Source organism: Chrysemys picta, chromosome 2 (genome assembly GCF_011386835.1).
Source record: "Chrysemys picta bellii isolate R12L10 chromosome 2, ASM1138683v2, whole genome shotgun sequence".
In the NCBI taxonomy this organism is placed as follows: Eukaryota; Metazoa; Chordata; order Testudines; family Emydidae; genus Chrysemys; species Chrysemys picta.
In genome coordinates, this window is record NC_088792.1 from 86,662,750 (window position 1) to 86,688,027 (window position 25,278).

The 25,278-nt window shown below is 43.1% G+C and overlaps 1 protein-coding gene across 10 annotated transcripts in view; it reads right to left on the bottom strand.

Moving 5' to 3' along the window:
- MYRIP (myosin VIIA and Rab interacting protein) overlaps positions 1-25,278 on the bottom strand; it is a 373,571-nt gene that overhangs the window by 329,682 nt on the left and 18,611 nt on the right. For 6 of the 10 annotated variants that reach the window (XM_065587122.1, XM_005278578.5, XM_065587125.1 and 3 more), the window contains exon 2: positions 6,740-6,887. The exons of 1 other annotated variant lie outside the window; for it this stretch is intronic. In XM_065587122.1, coding sequence (XP_065443194.1) covers positions 6,740-6,849 — 110 coding nt within the window. In that variant the 5' untranslated portion in view covers positions 6,850-6,887. The remainder of the gene's footprint in view (positions 1-6,739; positions 6,888-25,278) is intronic. 3 more of the 10 variants (XM_065587126.1, XM_065587123.1, XM_005278577.5) reach the window with 1 other exon arrangement.

Sequence of the window (25,278 nt, forward strand, 5' to 3'; positions counted from 1 at the left end):
GCTTTTGTATTCTCACTTCATTAGGATGCAATTGGCCCTGCTCAAGTAACCGCTGGCTACTTCCTCATTTCTCTTCTAGCCTACCCCGCACTATCCCCAGCTCTCCCCCAGCCTTCACTCTGCAGTGGAGTAACCACTACAATCCTTGCATGTAAAGGGTACAGCAGAGTCTCCGTGTGTGCGCCCTCCTCATCCTGCCCTTCCTCCACACAGCAGAACCACACCACCACTGTTTGGAAAAGCTGGGCAGGATCTTGTTTATTGATCAGGACACGCAAATGAACAAGGACAAACATGGGGATGGATTTTAAGCAGCAGGCCACTTTATTAAAACTTCACATTGAAGACACGCACTATCTATCCATCTCCCCATGCTAGGCATTAGGTGCGTTCAGTGTAGGGTTCATAGGGCATTTATCATATAGCCCATACTAAGGATAGCCTCCCTAGTGCCTATGCAAATGTTTCGTCTTCCTCTGCTGAATCCTCTCCTTTTCCTCCTCCAAAGGGGACTGAAGGTACCAAAGAGGGTCCCCTACTCTCCAGATCTCCACTTTTCCATAGACCTAGGGTCCACCAGAGAAATCACATGTCTCTTATTTTCTGGTTGCTGGCTCTTTGGCCTATTATCTGCACTGGACATCTGCCTCAAGTGGCTAAAAATGGTAAAAGATCTGAGAAACCCCAGGCTGGGTTTAATTAAGGCCTGGTCTACACTACGAGTTTAGGTCGACTTTAGCAGGGTTAAATCGAATTAAGCCTGGACACGTCCACATGACGAAGCCCTTTCTTTCGACTTAAAGGGCCCTTTAAACCGGTTTCTTTACTCCACCTCCAAACGAGGGGATTAGTGCTAAAAATCGGCCTTTGCGGGTCGGATTTGGGGTAGTGTGAACGGAATCCGACGTTATTGGCCTCCGGGAGCTATCCCACAGTGCTTCATTGTGACCGCTCTGGACAGCACGCTCAACTCAGATGCACTGACCAGGTAGACAGGAAAAGCCCCGCGAACTTTTGAATTTCATTTCCTGTTTGCCCAGCGTGGAGAGCACAGGTGACCATGCAAAGCTCATCAGCACAGGTAACCATGATGGAGTCCCAGGATCGCAAAAGAGCTCCAGCATGGACAGAACAGGAGGTACGGGATCTGCTCGCCATATGGGGAGACGAATCAGTGCTAGCTGAACTCCGTAGCAGTAAACGAAATGGCAAAATATTAGAAAAAAAGTCTCAAAGGCCATGAAGGACAGATGACATAACAGGGACGCACAGCAGTGCCGCATGAAAATTAAAGAGCTAAGGCAAACCTACCACAAAGCCAGAGAGGCAAACGGTCTGGGGCAGAGCCGCACACATGCCGCTTCTACGCGGAGCTGCATGCCATTCTAGGGGGTGTAGCCACCACTACCCCAACCGTGTGCTTTGACTCCATCAATGGAGAAACACGCAACAGGGAAGCGGGTTCAGGGTACGCGGAAGGTGATGATGATGATGAAGACAATGAAGATAGCTCACAGCAAGGAAGCGGAGAAACCGGTTTCCCCAACAGCCAGGATATGTTTATCACCCTGGACCAGTAACCCCCGAACTCACCCAAGGCATGCTCCCAGACCCTGAGGGCACACAAGGGACCCCTGGTGAGTGTACCTTTGTAAATATTACACATGGTTTAAAAGCAACCGTGTTTAATGATTAATTTGCCCTGGCAATCGCGACCAGTACAGCTACTGGAAAAGTCTGTTAACATGTATGGGGATGGAGCGGAAATCCTCCAGGGACATCTCCAGAAAGCTCTCCTTCGTGTACTCCCAAAGCCTTTGCAAAAGGTTTCTGGGGAGGGCTGCCTTATCCCATCCACCATGGTAGGACACTTTACCACACGAGGCCAGTAGCACGTAGTCTGGAATCATTGCATAACAAAGCATGGCAGTGTATGGTCCCGGTGTATGCTGGCATGCAGACAACATCCATTCCTTATCTCTCTTTGTTATCCTCAGGAGAGTGATATCATTCACGGTCACCTGATTGAAATGGGGTGATTTTATTAAGGGGGCATTCAGAGGTCCCCATTCCTGCTCGGCTGAACAGAAATGTTCCCCGCTGTTAGCCACGCAGTGGGGGGGAGGGGTGAAGGGATCATCCCAGAGAATTGGGTGTGTGTGTGGGGGGAGGGGGTAGTTGGGTTTGTGCTGCATGTTAACCCGGAAACCCCAGCCCCTCCTTTTACATTGCAAATCCATTTTAAATGGCCAACCCAACGGGTCCTTGGTATGGGAAATGAGGGCGCTACTGTTTGAAACCATTCTCACATGTTATGAAGGTTAAAAAAGCCAAAAGACTGTGGCTTACCATGGCTGCCTGCAAGCCGAATTCTGTTGCCTGGCACCGCGTGAGTGATCTCTCACACCAAACCGGCAGGCCCTCAATATAAGAGGAAAAATGTGACCTTGTAACGAAAGCACATGTGCTGTGTAATGTGAACAGCAAAATTTAATGTGAAAGAGTGTACCCACTGTTCTCTAAAATGTGTCTTTTTTTAAACCACCTCTCCCTTCTCCTCCACCAGCTGCAAATGTTTCTCCTTCGCAGAGGCTAGCAAAGATTAGAAGGAGAAAATGGCAGACTCGGGATGATATGTTCACGGAGCTCCAGATGTCCTCCGACGCTGAAAGAGCACAGCAGCCTGCATGGAGGCAGTCAATGTCAGAGTGCAAAAAAGCACAATTTGAACGAGAGGAGAGGTGGCGGGCTGAATCGCGGGCTGAACAGAGCAAGTGGCGGGTTGAAGATGATAGGTGGTGTCAGCTTGCAGACAGAAGGCAAGAGTCGATGCTCCGCCTGCTGGAGCAACAAACTGATATGCTCCAGCGTATGGTTGAGCTGCAGGAAAGGCAGCAGGAGCAGAGACCGCCGCTACAGCCCCTGTGTAACCAACAGCCCTCCTCCCCAAGTCCCATTGCCTCCTCACCCAGACACCCAAGAACACGGTGGGGGGGCCTCCGGCCACCCAGTCACTCCACCCCAGATGATTGCCCGAGCATCGGAAAGCTGGCCTTCAATAAGTGTTAAAGTTTTAAAGTTTTAAACTGCAGTGTGTCCTTTTCCTTCCCTCCTCCCCCAACCATCCCAAGCTATCTTGGCAATTATCCCCCTAGTTGTGTGATGAATTAATAAAGAATGCATGAATGAGAAGTAACGATGACTTTATTGCCTCTGCAAGCGGTGATCGAAGGGGGGAGGGAAGGATGGGGTGGTTGGTTTACAGGGAAGTAGAGTGAACCAGGGGAGGTGGGGGCGGAGGGTTCATCAAGGAGAAACAAACAGAAGTCTCACACCGTAGCTTGGCCTGTCACAAAACTGGTTTTCAAAGCTTCTCTGATGCGCACCACACCCTGCTGTACTCTTCTAACCGCCCTGGTGTCTGGCTGCGCGTAATCAGCGGCCAGGCGACGTGCCTCAACCTCCCACCCCGCCATAAATGTCCCCCCCCTTACTCTCACAGATATTGTGGAGCGCACAGCAAGCAGCAATAACAATGGGGATATTGGTTTCGCTGAGGTCTATCCGAGTCAGTAAGCTGCGCCAGCACGCTTTTAAACGTCCAAATGCACATTCCACCACCATTCGGCACTTGCTCAGCCTATAGTTGAACAGGTCCTGACTACTGTCCAGGCTGCCTGTGTATGGCTTCATGAGCCATGGCATTAAGGGGTAGGCTGGGTCCCCAAGGATCACGATAGGCATTTCAACATCCCCAATGGTTATTTTCTGGTCCGGGAAGGAAGTCCCTTCCTCCAGCTTTCGAAACAGACCAGAGTGCCTGAAGACGCGAGCATCATGTACCTTTCCCGGCCATCCCACGTTGATGTTGGTGAAACGTCCCTTGTGATCCACCAGGGCTTGCAGCAGCATTGAAAAGTACCCCTTGCGGTTTATGTACTCAGTGGCTTGGTGCTCCAGTGCCAAGATAGGGATATGGGTTCCGTCTATCGCCCCACCACAGTTTGGGAATCCCATTGCAGCAAAGCCATCCACTATGACCTGCACGTTTCCCAAAGTCACTACCCTTGATATCACCAGGTCTTTGATTGCCCTGGCAGCTTGGATCACAGCAGCCCCCACAGTAGATTTGCCCACTCCAAATTGATTCCCGACTGACCGGTAACTGTCTGGTGTTGCAAGCTTCCACAGGGCTATCGCCACTCGCTTCTCAACTGTGAGGGCTGCCCTCATCCTGGTATTCTGGTGCTTCAGGGCAGGGGAAAGGAAGTCACAAAGTTCCTTGAAAGTTCCCTTACGCATGCGAAAGTTTCGCAGCCACTGGGAATCGTCCCACACCTGCAGCACGATGCGGTCCCACCAGTCTGTGCTCGTTTCCCGGTCCCACCAGTCTGTGCTCGTTTCCCGGGCCCAGAATGGGCCATGAACCTGCCCCAGTAACACCATGATTTGCACATTGCTGGGGCCCGTACCTTGTGTGAGGGCTATGTCCATGTCAATTTTCTCATCACTCTCGTCGCCGCGCTGCAATCGCCTCCTCGGCTGGTCCTGGTTTTGCTTTGGCATGTCCTGGCTCTACATATACTCCAGGACAATGTGCGTGGTGTTCATAGTGCTCATAATTCCCGTGGTGTTCTGAGTGGGCTCCATGATGCCAGTGCTATGGCGTCTGGCCTGAAAAAAGCCGCGAAACTGACAGAGGGAGGGAGGGGCAACTGACGACATGGCATACAGGTACAGGGTATTAAAATCAACAAAGGTGGGTGTGCATCAGGGAGAAACACAAACCACTGTCACACAGAATGGCCCCCCCAAAGATTGAACTGAAAACCCTGGGTTTAGCAGGCCGTTGATTTCACGGAGGGAGGGGGAAGCAAATGAATACAGAACAAATCTGGTCCATCTATTTTTTATATCTTAAGCTGGCAGCTGACGGTGCAGCATGACTGATAGCCATCGGCATCTTCTGGGTGCTTGGCAGAAGATACTGTACTACGACTGCTAGCCATCACTGTCAAGACGGTTCAATAGGACTGCCGGCAGGACTGAGTCTCCAGGACACAAAGCGTCTCTGCCCAGGTGCCTATGATTGAACTGGAGTACGACGATGACGGATACCAGTCGTAATACACCATCTACTGCCAAAAGGCAATTAGCTGCTGCTGTGTAGCAATGCAGTACCACGTCTGCCGCCACCCAGATGACATATGGTGATAGTGAGCTGAGCGGGCTCCATGCTTGCCGTGGTATGTTGTCTGCACAGGTAACGCAGGTAAAAAGGCGCGAATCGATTGTCTGCCGTTGCTCTGACAGAGCGGGAGGGGCCTGATGGCATGTACCCAGAACCCCCCGCAACACTGTTTTGCATCATCAAGCATTGGGACCTCAACCCAGAATTCCAATGGGTGGTGGAGACTGCGGGAACTGTGGGATAGCTACCCACAGTGCAACGCTCCGGAAGTCGACGCTAGCCTCAGTACTGTGGACGCGGTCCGCCGGCTTCATGCACTTAGAGCATTTTATGTGGGGACACACACAATCGACTGTATAAAACCGATATCTATAAAACTGGCTTCTATAAATTCGACCTAATTTCGTAGTGTAGACATACCCTAAGAGACTATAGAAAGCAAGAGACAAGCAACTTGCATCTGTCTGGCCAATGAACAAAGGGGTTCTCAGTGGGAGGAGGGGTCTATTCCTATATACATTCCCCTTTATCCTAAGCTAACCAGCACCTTGCGGTTCCAATCAAGTTTCTTTTCCATTAGATCAGGGGGTGTCAGTGCACTCAAAACGGCATCTGAAGAAGTGAGGTTTTTACCCACGGAATCTTATGCCCAAATAAATCTGTTAGTCTTTAAGGTGCCACCAGACTCCTTGTTGTTTTTGAAGGATAGTGTGATGATGTATTTCCCCTTCTTCTGACTGTTCCAAAGTAGTAATTATTTCAGAGAACAGCAACAGGAAATAAAACCACAACAATAAAAAGAGGGATTTCTTTTTCAATTTATATAACATACAGCTGGGTTTCATATCTTTCCTAAGCAACTTCCTGCTCTTGTGATTCCAGTGAGATGCTGGGAGATAAACAATGGTATCCATTTGTCATGCTAGCATTAGGGCAAGAGAAATCGTATGCAACAAGTTGAGATAGGTACTTCAGTCTCTCCTCAAGAATAAGCAAGTCATGTTTTCTAGAGAAGCTAAAAGGAAACATGGATCATACAAAAGGAAATGTAGTTGGAAACTATGGGAAAGCTATTACATCTACCAACTCACATTCCTGCTAGTCCATGAGGGAAATTGTCTTTCATACTTAGTTTGCTTTTCTTTGTAATGGGCTCTTTTTGTTTTTTAATGATTTTATGTGACTGAAAGCAGAAGCTGAATATTTGGTCAGACAAAAGTTTTCGGCACAATATACTGTATATTACATTGTGTGAGTGTGTGTGAGAGAGAGAGAAAAGCTTACTTCACCTATTCACTTCTATGAAAAATGTATTCAAAACACTTTTTAAAAAGAAATCAATTATGGTATTTAACCAAATAACTGAATCTGACTATAATTACAAACCAAAATAAATATTCTGTGCTCAATACATCCAGCTTCATAATGTGAAAAATATTTATTATGGATGCTGAAAGGCCAAGTTTCTCCAGTTTGTTCAGTATATATCTTGTTCGTTACCCACACAGGACAATCAAAATGAAAATATATATTAATAAAATCTCTTACCTCAGCCTCTCTTCTTCTTTCTTGCGAAGGCTGAAATCTCGTTGGACCACCTGAAGAACATGCTCTGCTTCATCATCTGTCAAACCAGATAGATCCAGTTTCCTCCCCATTATTTGCTCTATCCTGGATATAAACAATAAAAAAGTACCTGAAATCACAAAAAGCAACAAAGTACCAAGTGAACAACTTGAAAGCATTGTATGGACTTCAATGAATTCATAAAATAAAGGACTATTTCAAATAGGCCCTCAAAAGTTATTTTCAAAAATGGGCAAATATTTCTATCACTTGGTAAGGGGCAACATTGCTACTCTACCTACAAGTAATATGTTACAGTGACGAAGAAGAAATTTAGAAATTCCAAGAGTTCAAAATCAAATCAACTACATGTAGACTTTGGAAACCAATAAAATACAATTTTATTTCCAAGAAAAGCATAGGATTTTTTTTTAAATTCCCATTGCGATCCCGATGGAGGAGTGAGATTCATGCTTCTGGAATGTCTTGCCCTATTGGACTAAATACCTCAAGTTACCTGTTTGGTCTTAATCCATCTAGAAATGTTTTTTCAGAAAACTGCCATTCAATAATATTCCTAACAGAAATTTGACATACCCTGAACAATTCTGCCTCAAAACTACGTGGGAGGGAAAAACTCAGAGTGGAAGATTCACCACAAGCCAATGCACTAAATAATTACTAATTTCATTTTAGCCTTGAAGTTTGGAAAACAAAGTTGAAGTGTCAAACATGAAAATCCATCAGTATATCTATAGAAACAGAGGAACTGAAACAAAGAGTATCTGATTTACAGGATAATGCCAGATAGGGCATCCAGCAGGAGCTAAAACTACAGTGTAAAGCCCAACAAAATAATTGAAAGACTTAGAAAAGTATAGGAGCTGAGAAAACAGCCAAATAATGGGACCGAGAGAACATAAAACAGGAAAATTCAATAAAATATTTGAGGCCTGGATATGAGAATTTTTGCAAATGGATAGCAACAAAAAATCATTATATTTGAAACAGAAATACAAAACAGATTCAATTAAAAACAGGAAGTGTAAACAACAGATTTGCTGGCAAACAAAGAGCAGCAAGGCTGTAAGACTACAACTTCTAGGATCATCAACACAAAATTTTGGACATGTCTCACTCCAAAACAAAAATGCAAAGAAGGAAAGAACAGGATCTCATTCATCTAGGATTATGCCATCAATATACTGAACAGGAGAGGAGAATTAAAAAATTATAATGCATAAACAGCTCCACAATATACAGATATAATTTGCTCTGCAGTCTGCTATCCCAAAAATCACCTATGAAAAGAACAAACTCCTCCTCATCACCAACAGATGTTCAGAGTTTTCTACAAGGAATCAAAAACGATCTCAAAACCTGATGAAATATTTTTACAGCTAAGAAAATATATTGAAATGTATTTACCTAAGGGACTAAACTAGTTTAGAGCTCATTATCTAAACACTTCAATTACCCCTACCAGGATAGTATCAGTATCCCCCAAGTAGTTATGGATTTTTTTTTTCTTTCTGTGAGTGGTTGATGGGACAAAAAGGAAATGTTCAAGCATTCTAAAAGCCCTAAACGTGAAACAGAGAAGCGGCTGTGAAAAAGGCAATTCCTAGAACCTACGCCTACCTGTCTGGGAAATGATGGTCCAACACTTTGTGTTTTTTCATTTTCATTTGTTTTGTTTTATTAAACTGGTAAGTTCAACTATCAATACTGGCTCCTGTGAAAATTTTACCAGTAAGGGAACCCAAAAACCATGCATGCTATTCATAGTTTTATATGGAAGCCACAGTATCCAATCATTGCAGATCCATTTTGTACTCTTAATAATTTCATATAAAAACTTACAAAGAACTCTTTGGAATTCTTATGTGTAAAATTTTCAGCAGCTTTGTATCTATTACAAGTTTAAAATCTCTTCTAAGAATGTGTATAGCCCAAAGATATATCTAAGCAATACTCTAAACAAATAAAATTATGGCGTGGAATTAAGTGACCTTTGTGTTAGAGCAAGCGGTGAAAATGTGAAACATGCTACATTTCATCCTGAAATAATTTTCCAAAATAAGATGGCCCATTTGTTGCCAACAATTCAATTGAAAATGCATTTGTGTTGTTTTTACTGTATTTTATCTGCTCCAATTCTTTAGTTCTTTGAAAGGGAACTGCATATTCCTGGAAAGAGAATGTCATTTATCTTTTTCTACTTGTTTGGCTATTGTTGAACTTTAAAATTCACTAACTAAAATATCTTATTTATTATACTCAAAATATAAATAGATGTAATTAATGGTATGCTAGATGAAATCAAAGACATTGTTAATAAATGTCTGAAATTAGATTACAAATTCTTTGGGTGAAGAACTATTTCTTAATGTGTATCTGTACATTACTAGGCACAATGAGGCTGTGATCTTGATTTGGTCCTTTGTGTGTTACCACGAAGCAAAACCCAAACATTTATAAGTTTAAACAAATGACAGGAAAACTTTTGATGAATGCTTTCAAATCTCAATTCTAAAGCAATAACTGAAATCTATAGTTTTTCCTTGTTGTTCAACGACACGAGGTCTTTTAGGATTTCCCTGATAGAGCAATTGCTAGAAGAAATATTTTAGTAAAGCTGTGCTTGAGGCGGCATTGCTTGGTGGTAGGGAATCAGACCCCAGGGTAGACTGTCAGGATCTAAAAAAAGGCTGTTTCATCTGTCTGGCATTTATTTTTTTGAATTACGTCAATTTTAGAAAGAATATTTCAACAGTAAAAAGTTCTCAGCAAAAAAGTATTACATGCTTTTTTCCTCCAAATTCTATAAGCAGCAGCTTATTTATCTAAGATAGATTGACTACCTTGTTTGCAGACAAGCTCTCTTCCCCACAACTTGTGTGTGTTTGTCTCCACACATTTATTAATTAAAAACAACTAATCATATTACCAATACGGTCTTTAAACAAGATTATTTTAGTGGGGTTTTGTGTGTGTGTGTGTGTGTGTGTGTGTGAGAGAGAGAGAGAGAGAGAGACAGACGAGGAGGAGAAAGAATAAAAATAAGTTATAATTGCAAAGGAGAGGACTTTTGAATTCTGGATTACTGCAGCATACTTTCTGAGCATAAATTTGAACTAAAAAGATATTGAATGAACATTACTCTGCAGCCATTCCATATTTGGCTAGGATCCCAGCAAATATCATAATCATAACCTAAGCACCCTCAGGATTGGTCAGCAATTATTTGAAAGGGAAACCTCCAAGGAACGTCTAGATGTCACAGGGAACAGTGTCTTAGGCATTCTTCCCTTGTGAATCAGCAGTGAACCAATGTCCCAGGATATTGATGGGACTACATGCTGCAGAAAATATTGAGCCAGATCTTCAGGTGTTGTAAATCAGTCTAGCGCCATTGACTTTAATTGAGCTTTGTCATTTACACTAGCTGAGGATTTGGAATACCATCTTTTGAATGAGATAAACAAAGATCCTACTCATTTGTGATCTCATATCACTTTTAGCAAGAATAAAATTGTTATATGTAGTCTCGACTAAATCCTATTACACATACTCCATGCTTAAAAATCTCTGTAGTACGAACTGGAAAGATTTTTTTTCACTTCTTGCCCAAAATTCTTGTATAAGCTTGTTTTGTGATATTCAATAGATGCTGAGTTCCACAGCACAGTTAACTTCATTCCACTGGCAGGTGAAATGATCCTTATATATTCAGTAAAATAACTTTTAGAGCAAGTTATTATTATTACTATGTTATCTTACTCTACATTAATCTACACGTCTGCCACTGTATATAGTAACGGCAGGCATTCAAAACACCAAAAAACAAAAGGTTAGTATTGTATGTTTTGAAGCGTTTGGATAACCTCTTTAAGAAACCAGTGAGAGCTCCTGATACATCTTTCTTCCACATCCTTCACTAATTTCCTTACTGAGTATGAGAGATCAAAAGCATAAAAGAGCAATGAAATCATTTAAACTTTTCTCTAGATGAGAGACTAAAACAAAACGTTTTATGTCAGTAGATGGTAAATATACAGGAAAAAGAGCAAGGAGTATTTCACCTAAACATGCCACTCCTCTGCAGACATGAAAAATAACATGCATCTCCGAGAGTCATTTCAAAAGGTTGTAGTTTTTTCTCCTTAAATAACTTAGAAGATGAATTGAAACACTGCATTGGACAAACCAAAGCACCCTTTATCAGGATTGAAGGATTTTATTTTCATCATCTAACCCTAATTTTATATGAAAAAATTAATACCATATAAAAGAGCCTTCCTAGTAAATCATACTAACACAGAATCCTTCAGGCCAAATTCTGCCAATTGGTATGCAAGTACAACTCCCAGTGAAGTCTGTGGAATTATAAATGTAATCTCAGTGTAAAACTTGACTTTATTGATCAAGTTGTTGGATTCAGTGTGAGGGTGCTGGGTGGTGTTGGTGGCCTGTGATATACAGGAGGTCAGACTAAATCAGGGGTTCTCAAACTGGGGGTCGGGACCCTTCAGGGGGTCACGAGATTATTACATGGGGGGTGGCGAGCTGTCAGCCTCCACCCCAAACCCCGCTTTGCATCCAGCATTTATAATGGTGTTAAATATATAAAAAAGTGTTTTTAATTTATAAGGGGGAGGGGGCCCGCACTCAGAGGCTTGCTATTTGAAAGGTACAAAAGTTTGAGAACCACTGGACTAAATGATCTGGTTGTGTCTTCTGCCCTTAAACTTCATGAGACTAATTTGTCCTCCACAACTATGCTGCTGAAATTTCACTGAAGTCAATGAAGTTGCAGTAGTGTAACTGCAATGAGAATTAGGTCCATAAATTCAGAACAACAAGGGAACATTTTTATATTTACCTCTCCACTACTAACTTTCTAGGCCCTACATAATCTCACCTCATCTCTCCTGTTTTTAATCTTGTACATTTTTATAATGCTGAACTAAGCAAACTGTGTTCAGCTATCACTTAATTGTCTGTATTGTACTTCTCTAGCCTCTGCTACTTAGCAACAAGAGTCATAAGAAAGGTTGATCTACTATGTATTCTATCAGACTTAATCTTCTGATCATATAGGAATGATTGATGTGTTTCCAGTCATGAGCAAGAGACTGGAGAGAGACAAAACAGTAATGGCCATGTATGGATAGACAATTATTTCTTGGACAACAGGCACAGAGAAAAGAGGCCACTGATTGATAGTGTGCAACTCACATATTATAACCTGACCAATAATGGACAGCCAACAGTCATTATGTAAATTGTTCCAGGTCAGGGTACAAATGGCAGCGTGGCCTAATGGTTCGAGCATGCAAATGAGCACTAAATTTTTTAATTATATGACTTACTGTGCGACTATCATCAGCTTGTTGGCAAATTTACATTATACAGTTAAATAACTGTTCTAATCCCACTCTGTCCTAACACGTTCTCAGGTCTCTCTGCTTCATACTAAGTCTATAAAGAGCAACTTACTAAAAGAAAAACAATCCACAAATCAGCACAAACACTTCAGCATGTTCACGATGCCCAAGCATCAGTACAGCTGTGAAGCTGCGGTAAGTCTTCCTTTTTTATCATCTATACTTTTAACGATCTGGGAATAAAAAGCATTTTGAAAGAAAGTGACTTTCTGGAAAACGTATGCAGTGTAGTTGTAGCTGTGTCAGTCCCAGGATATTAGAGAAACAAGGTGAGTGAGGTAATATCTTGTATTGGACCAACTTCTGTCCAAGCTTTTGAGTCACACAGAGTTCTTCTTCTGAGCTGGTCTCTCACCAACAGAGGTTGGTCCAATACAAGATATTACCTTACCTTGTATTAAGTTACATAATTTATATTGACGTAATTTTGTGCAATTGAACACAGTAGGTGAAAATATTTAACACAGTATGCTGCTCCTCTGAATTATTTAATTCAAAAGCCACATCATGATCAATGCATGCAACTATATGTTCAACGTAATATAGTCAAGTGTATAATTTAGCTTCATTTTCCAAACATTTTAATAGAGGTCAACATAATATGAAAATACACTACTTCGCAGTGCAAATACTCTACTTCACAGGCCATAGCTTAATAAAACTTTTTCAATGCAATACATTTTGAATTCACTAGTATGTTATGTCTTATTTCCTAAAAACAGTTTGTCAAACAATGTAAAATTTGGTCCCAAAGTTGACCTCCAGCCACAGACCACTTATGAAGCTGGAGAGACTTTTCCGAAGGACTTTTAGAGGGGAGCCAAAAATTTGGTTTTAATGGAAAGTAAGTTGTTACTACATCAGATATTGCCTTGCCATAACGATATAGTATACTCTATTAGTAACCAGATATAAACAGCAAATTTACTATATTAAATCTGCTAATTCATACTTTTAATAGGAAAACTTGTTAATTTGTAAAATTCAGTAATTTGCAACAAGTAAATAATCAAAAACACAAAAATAGCAAAGATAATATCACAAAACTGCGCTTTCTTCATTTACTATAACACCTATTGAATGATTCTAATCTTGCTTACACCAGTATAAATCACAAGTTAGTGGGTTTATGTCAATGCAAAACTAGCGTAGGTATGGTCAAAATCAAGCCCTTGTAGCTGAGTTGTTGCAATATTCCCCATCCTTGAAGGGGGAGGCAGATTTCCCCCCCTCCCCCTTTTCTAGAAAACACCCTACAATGGCTTTATTAAATGAAACACAAAATTAATGCTATGTTGTTCATCTAGTAATAATTTCATTCTTCAAACATAAAAAGAACACAAATTATTCAAAATTAAAAGCTTGCAATTCAGTACAAAAAAACACAAGAACATCACAGGCCAGCTCTTACTCCTGCTATGGCCAGAGAGATGCTGTGCTCTGGTAATCCCTCACTTTGGGTCCACTGGCAGATGGAGACAAATTAGGGCATTCCTAAAGCAATTCTAATTTGCACTCAGGAGCTGAAATCCTCATCCAGCTCCAGGTGAGTATGAAGATAAAAGAGCAAGTCTGGCTTTACACGGTCTATATTCAGGTCCTGTACTAAATATAACTGGTCTGGATCCAAGAATGGTGACTATTTCTGGGCCTCAGTCTATTAACTGGTTATGCCTCTTTTGTACCTGCAATTAGATACTGATAAATGTTAAACCTAGGTGTGACTAAAGGGAAATAAGCTGGTTATCACAAATTTTGACCAAAACTATCTGTACATGCTAAAAGTATGCACAAAATTATACAGAGCTGGCTGGACAGGAGCACGGATCTTTTAAAAACAGATAAAATTCTGAATTCAAGTTTTCTATAACATTCCAGCCACTGTTTTCCACCATTCTGATGCAATCTCCTTCTCAAAGACTGATTTGGAGTAGAAATCTGGATCTTCAACATTAAATGCTAGAAGGAAGTAGCTCAGGATTATGTTTCAGGTTCTTGCTATCCTGGACTCAACCTATGGACTTCTGTATTTGGGATCTGCCATATTAGCTCAGGTAATGAAAGATTCCAGTTTTTCTGAATCACTGTTTGGATTTGCACTTGTGTGTTCCAGTTCCTCTATCTTATTTAGATAAAGCCAGATTTCCACTGAGCCATTGACAAAAAACAGCAGTGTTACCAGTCTATAATCTATTAAATCCTTTCAAAACCTATTTTAATTACTTTTTAGTTTAGTGCCTCTATGGAAATCCTTGTTCTGCAAGACATGAGCTATGATTTGATCAGAGTCCACTCCATGATGAGTTATGCAAATTTCAACATACTTATGATAGAGGGATACAAATGTAGAGACAAAACTTTCCAGGAGTTTCACCAAGTACCACTGGAATCTGGAGCACCACTTCTCCTTTTTTAGAGTCAATTACACATGAGGCTGATGTTGACTGCAGGAAAATGACTGGACTTCCACAATGTGCTTAAGAATATATTAGTTGTTACTTCTTTATGAGCAATGTTTAGTAATATGTTGAACATCCATATGACAGAAGTTTAGGATGATTGCACCAAATAAGTTTGCTCTTTTTCATTTTATTTTATGAGATTTAAATGGTCAAAGACCAGTTTTCTCTGCGTTTTTGGATGTCATTGTGACAGGTTATACAGTGCATCCTCAGGAGCACAGATGATGGCCAGGTCAGAAAGTACTGGTGCTGCACACCAGGAAGACTATGGTTAATAAGCAGAGACAAGAAGCAGCTAGACTCAATTAGCCTCATAAGAGAAGGGAAAACAGCTGCCAGAGTATGACAACAGAAAGGCTATTGCACAGGTTTTTTGTTTGTTTGTTTTTTAAATATGGAGGTGTTTGTTTGTTGTTCTGTGTTTGGTTCGAGGTGGGGTTTGGGGCTGTTTTGTTTTATAAATAAAGTTTTTATGTTTCTTGGAGGAAAATGGGCTGCAAATGCTGCTGATGTCATTCTAGAAAAAAAGAGGAGTGAAAAACTGTTTGGTATCTTCTCTGGAGCAAAGAGGACTTCTTTTCTTTTGGCCCTGAAAAGGCCTCTATAGAATGAAGGTAAAAGACTGCAGCCCTGACCAAAAGCCCATTGCACCAAATAAGTTTGCTCTTTTTCATTTTTCATTCAGTCAATGGGAAAACTCCTATTTCAATGAAGGTCTGAGTTTGGGATTTCTCCTTGCACAAGAAGGGACTGGGACTTATCTTCTATTATGAAGGCTCTAGACCTCCCTTAAATGGGAACAGATTCAGCAACTGGGACTGTGCCAAACTGTGGAACTCTGTTTTACTCTGGCATCTTCCATAAGGAACATGGTGGTTGTGGGGCAGAAATAGTAGTCTCGGGAGGGCAAGAAGTTTGGGAAGACAATCCAGTCTACTGCTACATTGCAGGGTTTGAATTTGGAACTCCAATAAGCAGGGTGGGCTATAATTCCCCTTCTTTCTGGTTCTAAGGAACCATACAGGAAGACTACTTGGATGACCATTGTGGGCACACTTTCAATGAGGACTGAACACAACAGTAAAAGAGTGCCATTTGCAAGATCAAACTGCTCGGTGTTCTGGCTCTCCCATTTCAATAGACAAAGTTTCATTGAATGTCACATTTCATTTTGAAGAACCCCAAAATAATTTTACAAGGTAATGCTTTATATTGAAGCCTGCCAGGAGACAGTAATGGCTGCAACTAGGGTGACCAGATGTCCCGATTTTATAGGGACAGTCCCGATTTTGGGGTCTTTTTCTTATATAGACTCCTATTACCTCCCACCCCTGTCCCGATTTTTCACACTTGCTGTCTGATCACCCTAGCTACAACAATAAGAATGCCAAACACCAATAATAGCATAATTTAAATGAGTAGCAATAGGCAACGTTTATGAATAAACAAAAGTTAAAGAGATGTCTCATTTCTTTTACCAAATTGCAGTCTACTCCTGTGAGTAAAGATTTGCAAGACCAAGCCCTTTGTTAGCATGATATTCTCACAAACACACGCGCACACATCTTCGCTACAGAAATGATACTGGCCCAGAAATCTAATATATTCCCTTTTCTGGTATAATCTCTGTGAAATCTAAAAACCTATCATTGAAATATTGCAGATATTGGCTTGACCTGTCAAAGGCTAATGTGGTCTTCTCAAAAAGAATGTATTCATCTCTGCTACAGCTTTTAGGTGGGATACTAAACCAGCTTACACAACACATTTTCAGAGTATCAAGTATTTAAGATGCTGCTCATTGATTTGAATTTGGGATAAGAATTGCATCGAAGTATTGTAACAAACTTCTTCAAAGAATACAATCCTTAATTTATTCACCTGAAAGTGAAATTGACTCAAACATGAGAACACAATCACTGATCTTTATCATATCTCTGCCACATATAATGGACCACATTAAGCCACCTGTTATATCTGTATAAACCCTCTGAGAAAATTTGTATGTGTGCATGTGTCTCCTTCCCCACAGAGGGATAAGTGAAGTTAAAGTACACTGCAAATCCAGCTGCATTTGTCTTTTCTACACTGCTCACATTCTATTTTGCTCTTCTGGATCTCAATTTCTTAAATGGTTTGAACAAAGTGGTAGTACACTTCTCCCTCATTCAAATTGCCCAATCGGTCTTCCTCTTCCTAGTATTCAATGAACTCCCTTTGAAACCAAATTCATGAGTATAAGACACTTTGATGAATTAGTATGCAGCCTGAACATAATCACCTTCAGGTTGCTAGCAGTGCAAACGTAAGCTAACAGCCTTTACGTGATTGAGCTACGCTTATCAAAACTCTACAGATATATACCAGGTAAACAAGGGTAGGTTCTATGGGTTCAAATGGAAGATGGAGAAAGTATCTTAAGGGAGGGTTGCGGGACTTATTTAGACTATTCAAGCAAATTAAATCCACACTTTCTCCTTTTCAAAGAAGAAATTCTGCCCCCTGGTTTCAATGGGAGTGTGTGCATTTGTCCAAGGTATGAATTTGACCCTTCACATTTCTGAAACAGCAAGGGAATTCGGTGTGCTCGTTAAAGCAGCTTTAATTGTGCAACCAGCATTTATTCATCAGATCACAATAGACCTTGCAGATCTTGGCAGCAATACACGAGTCATATTTTCACATGGATGAATTGCTTATGAACAATTATGTATTAGGCACACACAGCTTTTCTTCAATATCAGCCACGCACTTAAAAAAAAAAAAAAACTCTTTCAAACATCCTATTTCTTGTACCCATTGTTCCACTTACAAGATCTCAGGATGATGACAATGGAGCCCTGTACAGTAGGCACTCAGCTCCCCCACCCCACCCCCAAAAAGTCACAGAGTTTAATGCCAGAAACGATCACTAGATCATCTAGTCTGACCTCCTGTATATCACAGGCCACCCACTTCACCCAACACCCATATACCAAATCCAACAACCAAAATTAGACCAGAGTATTAAAGCCCACAGAAGACTAGACTATTATGTGCCCCAGGCAGAGAATAGGTGGGACTAAGGTACATCAGTGCCAGAGGCCCCCAAATGTTTGAAAGAGATATACCCTGATAATCCTGGCAAGTGACCTGCTCCCACCCACTACAAATGATGAAAAAACCCTAAGGTCACTGTCAGTCTGAGCTGTGGGAAAATTCCTTCCTAACCCCACATATGGGTGATGAGTTAGACCCTGAGCACAAGAGGAAGAACCAGTCATCCAAGCACCTGAGAGAGAGAATGCTCAATGCCACCTCAGCGCCATGGCTCTCCCTGACCGATGTCCAACCTCCAACTGTGGCTGTCCCTGATGCTTCAGTGGAAGGAGATAAAAAACAAAAACAACAACAAAACAGAAAACTTCCAGAATACTCTGGGGGTGGGAGAATCCCTTCCATACCCCTGCAGGTGGCCAGCTGAAATCCTGAAGCATGAGCTTTTAGGGACATGAGACGCAAACCAGAAATAAGCTTCAGAACTGTTAAGCCCTGTCCCCCACCGTCAAAAGCAACCCCGTACAATCCTACTCAAATTTATCCTGCTTTCCCTTAACACTAAGCAAATTGTTTGTCCTCACAACTCCTATTGGGAGGCTATTCCAGAACCTCATCTCTTTGATAGTTAAAAACTTTCTTCTAATTTCCAGCCTGAATTTGTTCATGACTAGTTTATATCCATTTGTTCTTTTGTCAACACTGTCCTTTACCTTAAATAGCTCTTGGCTCTCCCTAGTATTTACCCCCCAATGTATTTATAGAGCAATCAGTCTTCTTTTTGCCAGACTAAACAAGCTAGTTTTCTCATAAGACAGGCCCTCCATTCCCCGAGCATCCTAACAACTCTTGTCTGCACCTGTTCCAATTTAAATTCCTCTTTCTTGAACATGGGTGACCAGAATTGTCCACAGTCTTAGCAGTCCCTTATACAATGTCATTAATACTTCTCTATCTACTGGAAATGCCTCACCTGACACATTCTAAGACAGGGCCGGCTTTAGGCCGATTCGGCTGAATCGGGCCCCGCGCCAAGAGGGCCCCGCGCTGCAGCTGTCCGCCCCGCCCCCAGCTCACTTCCCCCTCCTCTCCTCCCCTGCACGCCCCGCCCCCTCCCCTGCTTCCCGCGAATCAGAGATTCGCGGGAAGTCTGAGACGAAGCAGGGGCGGGCCGACCGGCAGCACGAGGTAAGCTGGGGTGGGGGCGGGAGAAGGGCTCCGGGGAGGCGCGGCCCGTTCCCTCTGGCCCGGCTTGGCTCCAGCCCGGCCCCGGCCCGGTCCCCGCGGCTCGGATTCCCCCCCCCCCCCGCGCAGCCCCCCCGGCGCGGCTCCCCCCCCCCCGGCCCCGCGGCTCGGCTCCCCCCCCGGCCCCGCGGCGCGGCTCGGCTCCCCCCCCGGCCCCGCGGCTCCCCCGTCCCCCTCGCGGCGGGGCTCGGGTCCCCGTCTCGGCTCGGGTCGTCCCCGTCCCGTCCCCGCGGCTCGGGTCGTCCCCGTCCCGTCCCCGCGGCGCGGCGGGGCTCGGGTCCCCCCGTCCCCCCACGGCACGGCGGGGCTCGGGTCCCCCCGTCCCCCCACGGCACGGCGGGGCTCGGGTCCCCCCGTCCCCCCACGGCACGGCGGGGCTCGGGTCCCCCCGTCCCCCCCCCCCGCGGCGTGGCTCGGGTCCTGGGGGTGGGGCTTGCAGCAAGCCCCGCCCCCAGGAATCGGGCCCCGCTCTTGCTAAAGCCGGCCCTGTTCTAAGATTGCATTTGTCTTTTTCACGGGTGCATCACATTGGTGGTTGATAGTCACCCTGTGATCGACTCACACCCCCAGGTCTCTCGTCTGTCGCTTCCAACTGATAAGCCCCCGCCTGCAGAAGAAATTCTTATTATTATATCCTATGTGCATGCCTTGCACTTTATACTATTGCATTTCATCCCATTTCTGTCACTCCAATCTTCAAGGTCATCCAGATGTTCCTGTCTAATACTTCAATCTTCCTCTGTATGCAAGATGACTCCCAACTTTTTATTATCAGAAAATTTCATTAGCACACTCCTGCTTTTTCTGCCAGGGTAATTAATACAAATATTGACTAAGATTGATCTCAGAACCAATCCTTGAGGAACTCACCTAGTAACCTCCCTCCAATGTGATAATTCACCTTTCAGCAGAACTTGTTGCTTTTTCTCTTTTAGCCAATTCCTTATCCTGCTTACAGTGATCCTCATCTTTCCTAGTTTAACTAATAATTTCCCTTGTGGTACCATGTCAAATGCTTTACTGAAGTTCAAATATATTAGATCTATGGCACTTCCCTTACATTAAAAAAATCAGTTTTCTCAAAGAAATAAATCAGATTAGTCTGGCATGATCTACCTTTGGTAAGCCCATGTTGTGTTACTTCCCCTTTACCTCTATGAATTTAATTATTTTTTTCTTTCACAATTTGTTCTAAAGCCTTGCATACTACTGAAGTCAAAATAACAGGGGAAAAAGTGATCCAGGCAATTGCAGACCTTTCTTAAATACAGGTACATTATCTATTTTCCAGTCCTAAGTACTACCCCTAAATAGACAAAATTTATTTTAAATCCTCACAACCTGATGTGACGGGTTACCTACCCACCCCTCCCCCCATTCCAGGGTGCCACCTGATGTACTGGGATACCACTGAACCCGCCTGTTCCACCAGTCTGGGCTCTCTTACACTGCCCTGCTGAGCCAAATGAGATTGGTTCTGCATGGGAATTGCCCAATACTCAAGTGCATACCTCCTCTGGCGTGTAAACCCAAAATGATATTGTCTTGCGCTGCACAGGGAACTGTACAGCATAAGCTAATTGAAATTCACCTCCTCCCTCAAAGTAGACAAAAATATGCACAGCTTTTTGTCCCCCAGTTAGGAATTCCACAAACTGTTTTAGAGAAAACGAAACACGTTTATTAACTACACAAGATTTTAAGTGATTATAAGGGATAGCAAACAGATCAAAGCAGATTACTGAGCAAATAAAACAAACATGCAAACCAAGCTTAATATACTAAAGAAACTAGTTACAAGTGCTAATTTCTCACCCTAAATGTTGCTTTAGGCAGATTGCAGAGGTTCTTGAAGACAAGCTGCTCTTGCTTGCAACTTAAAACTCTAGGTATTGCTTTCACAGGCCAGACGCCTTTTCCAGACTGGACTTAGTCCTTCTCCCCCCACCTCCCTTTTATCTTTGTTTCTTAGATGTTTCCAGCAGTCATCCTTGGCGGGGATTCAGTGAAAAATGAACCCTGATTAACTCACTTCCCTGCCTTAAATCAAATTACATATGGCAGGAATCCTTTGTTTCCCAGTTTGATCCCCACCCTCTACCGATGGAAAAATACTAGTAGTCCAAGATGGAGTCCAGTACCAGGTAACATGATCACATGACCCTACAGTGTCAAAGCAGCCATGAGTCAACGGCCCTATGAAGCATCCCAGGAAGGTGGGTGGGTGGGAGGGTGTTACCCAGATGCAAACACTTTTGTAATTGATACATAGTCAGATTCTTAAATTTAGATACAAAAATGATACATGCATACAAATAGGATAATCACATTCAACAAATCATAACCAGGGCCGGCTTTAGGCCGATTCACCCGAATCCGCTGAATCGGGCCCCGCGCCTAAGAAGGCACCGCAGCTGTCCACCCCGCCCTCAGCTCACTTCCCCCTCCTCCCCTCCCCTGAACGCTCCGCCCCCTGCTCCTCCCCCTCCCCTGCTTCACGCAAATATCTGATTCGCGGGAAGTCTGAAAACAAGCAGGGGCAGGCGGCAGCAGGTAAACTGGGCGGGGGGGGGTGCGAGGAGGAATCCGGGGAGGCGCGGCCCAGTCCGGCTCCGGCCGAGCACCCCCGGCCCCGGCTCGGCTCGGGCCCTGGGATGCCAGCCCTGGTTCTGGCCGAGCGCGCCAGCCCGGCCCCAACCGAGCCCCCCCACCCCCCCCCCCAGCGCTGGCCGAGCACCCCCGGCCTGAGCGGCTCCGGCCCCGGTTCCGACCGAGTGCACCAGCTCGGCCCCGGCCGAGCACCCCTGGCCGCGGCCCAGGTCGGCTCAGGCCACGGGGCGCCGGCATCGGTTCTGGCCCCGGCCCGGGCACCCCCGGCCCCGGCACCCCTGGCCCGGCTCAGCTCGGGCCCTGGGGTGCCGGCCCCAGCCAAGTGCACCGGCCGAGCAACCCTGGACCTGGCCCCAGCGGCTCCAGCCTGGACCCAAGCCCCTCGACCCCGGCTGGAGCGGGGCCCGATTCCTCGGGGTGGGGCTTGCCGCAAGCCCCACCCCCAGGAATCGGGCCCCGCTCTTGCTAAAGACGGTCCTGATCATAACCTTTCCAATGATATCTCACATGCCTTATCTTGCACAAAACACATCTTAGTTATGCCCTATTCATGTCATAACAATATCTCTATAAAGAATATGGGGCGTAATGTCACACTGGACTCCCAATTTCAGGTGCCAGCTCTTTCAGTATTCTGGGATGGAAATTATCTGGACTCCCTGATTTGAGCACATTAAACTCTAAGTTTTCCTTCTACTTCATGTGTGGTAAAGTCTTCTCTAAGAATAATTTTTCAAAGCAAGCACTTGGTAAAATTCATAAGAACAGCCATACTGGGTTAGACCAAAAGTCCATCTAGCCCAGTATCCTGGCTTCCAACAGTGGCCAATGTCAGGTGCCCCAGAGGGAATGAACAGAACAGGTAATCATCAAGTGATCCATCCCGTCACCCTGTCCCAGCTTCTGGCAAACAGAGTGACGCCATTCCTGCCCAGCCTGGCTAATAGCCATTGATGGACCTATCCTCCATGAATTTATCTAGCTATTTTTTGAACCCTGTTATAGTCTTGGCCTTCACAACATCCTCTGGCAAGAAGTTCCATGGGTTGACTATGCATGGCATGAAGAAATACTTCCTTTTGTTTGTTTTAAACCTGCTGCCTATTAATTTCATTTGGCAACCCCTAGTTCTTGTGTTATGAGGAGTAAATAACACTTCCATTTCTACTTTCTCCACACCAGTCATGATTTTATAGATCTCTATCATATCCCCCCGTAGTCATCTCTTTTCCAAGCTCAAAAGTCCCAGTCTTATTAATCTTACCTCATACGGAACCCGTTCCATACCGCTAATCATTTTTGTTGCCCTTTTCCGAACCTTTTCCAATTCCAATATATCTTTTTTGAGATGGGGCAACCATATCTGCATGCAATATTCAAGATGCGGGCGTACCATGGATTTATATAGAGGCAATGTGATATTTTCTGTCTTATTATCTATCCCTTTCTTAATGATTCCCAACATTCTGTTCGCTTTTTTGACTGCCACTGCACATTGAGTGGATGGTTTCAGAGAACTATCCACGACTCCAAGATCTCTTTCTTGAGTGGTAATAGCTAATTTAGACCCCATCATTTTATATGTATAGTTGGGATTGTTTTCCAATGTGCATTACTTTGCATTTATCAACATTGAATTTCATCTGCCATTTTGTTGCCCAGTCACCCAGTTTTTGAGAGATCCTTTTATAGCCCTATGCAGTCTACCTGGGACTTAACTATTATTCACTTCCTGGGACTTCGCTATTATTTCTAACAGTAGTTTCATTTGTTTGGTAGAGCTGGGCATGGGAAGCCTGGGCAGCAAGGAAACTGAAACCATTATTAGTTATCCCCATTTTGGCATGTTCTAGACTGTAGTCCTGTTCTACCTCCATGCAGTGCAAGTTATGATGGAAATAGCTCATCAGGAACATTAGCTGGTATAAAAAGACAGTTCTAAAAAACGACTTCCTAGGAATGCTAAGCAGGTCTTGTGCACCTGTCCCAGGAAAGAGCTATTTTTTTCAAGCATACCTCAGGGCCTAGTTCTGTGCGCCTTTTAAAAAAAGTTTACATGTGCATACTTGAAGTCTGCATTCGAATTAGCCATCAGATTCCACAAGAAGATTGGCAAATGGCTGCATATTTTGGATGGTGTAAGGGCATGAGACATCAATACACATTCCCGGATACAATTATGTACAATAAAAAAATCCATAAACATGGTATTGGTACCCTTCAAGGGATTGGTAATGGGGGACACAATCTTTCACTTACAGGTTATGTGTCATTACTACGTGATGGGTGACTGTTCAGTGTGCTATAGGAAATGAGTGGGTTGTCTCTTCAGTCCACTAGGAACTGGACTGATATCTACATCACCAAAAAGAAAAAAACAACAACTGTCATTAATTGGCAAGCCTGCTGACAGTCTCAACAGAACCACAAAGATTTGTGAGAATATGGAAACTGAACTATCCTATCACTTGTAGGCAATTCTTCCAGAATAGGGTTAAGACATATTGTCAGGAAAGTAAAGGAGACCTTTATTACCAGTCCCCATATTACAGATGTTCTAGTAGTAAAAGATTCTAGCCTCCAGAACTGTCAAGATGACACCTATCCACACTTTCAAATAAAGGAGGAGGTGATTAAAAGAAAAACAAACCCACATATCTGTCCATGTACGTCTCTAAGCACTGTTTACATCCATGAGAATATTTTTAGTGAGGCACCCACACTAAAATATTTTGCTTTATATTATGTTCTAACTTGGTTACATTAATCTAAAATAAAAACACAAAACAACTCAATACTACTTAATTAGATTCTCCAAGACAAGTTAACCTAAGCCATATGGTATTTTCCCCAGCAGTCACAATATACTGACCTTGATACTAGGAAAATGTGTGCTCTTCGGCTTTAAAAAAAACGGTGCTATGTACTGTACTGGCAAAAAGGACGCAGTGAAAGAGTGCTACACATCTTACAGTACAATCCTGAATGGCCTCAGAGAAGTTAGTCAAAAGTAAAATATTCTATTTATTGTTAATAACTGCAATGACAGTGTTTGAACAATGATCTCACTAAAAAGGCTGCCACGCTAGTCGGACATCTGGCCTGTAATCAAACTAAATAAATCTTAACATTAAAATGTTAATAAATTAAATCACTCAAAAGAGGTGATCTGTTCAACCAGATAATGTTGTTTTTATAAGGTGGGAAAGATAGCAGGATCTAACTGCTTTGCTGTTGTAAATTTCATTTGGAAAATATGTCTCTCCCTTCACACAATGTCTTGGGGAGTATTTCCTCTCTATTTCTATATCTTAGGTCATTATAATACACATATAAACATCATGTAGTTCATATAAAGAAGAAAGACCCAAGAACCAGAGAAAAATAAGAGCTATAAATAATGCATAGCTGTGTAAATGAATGAGGATGGCTTGAGTCTGGTTTTGACCTTTAGGATAAGTGCAAAATAAGTTCAGATCCTTAGAAGAATCCCAACCTCCCTCCCCTTCTTATGCTTTGCCATCATCCCTTCTTTCTCAGTTTCTCCTTCTCTGTCCTAGGGGGTGACATCTCAGCCTACATCCTCCTCTGTCGTCAACCGAATTCGGTGTCATTAGTTATAGGACTCACTTGCAATGGCTATTTTAAAAGGAAAGTTAAAAAGAGCAAATTCCACACTGAACAGGATTGCGACAGGCAAAATAAGCGGAAGAGCCAG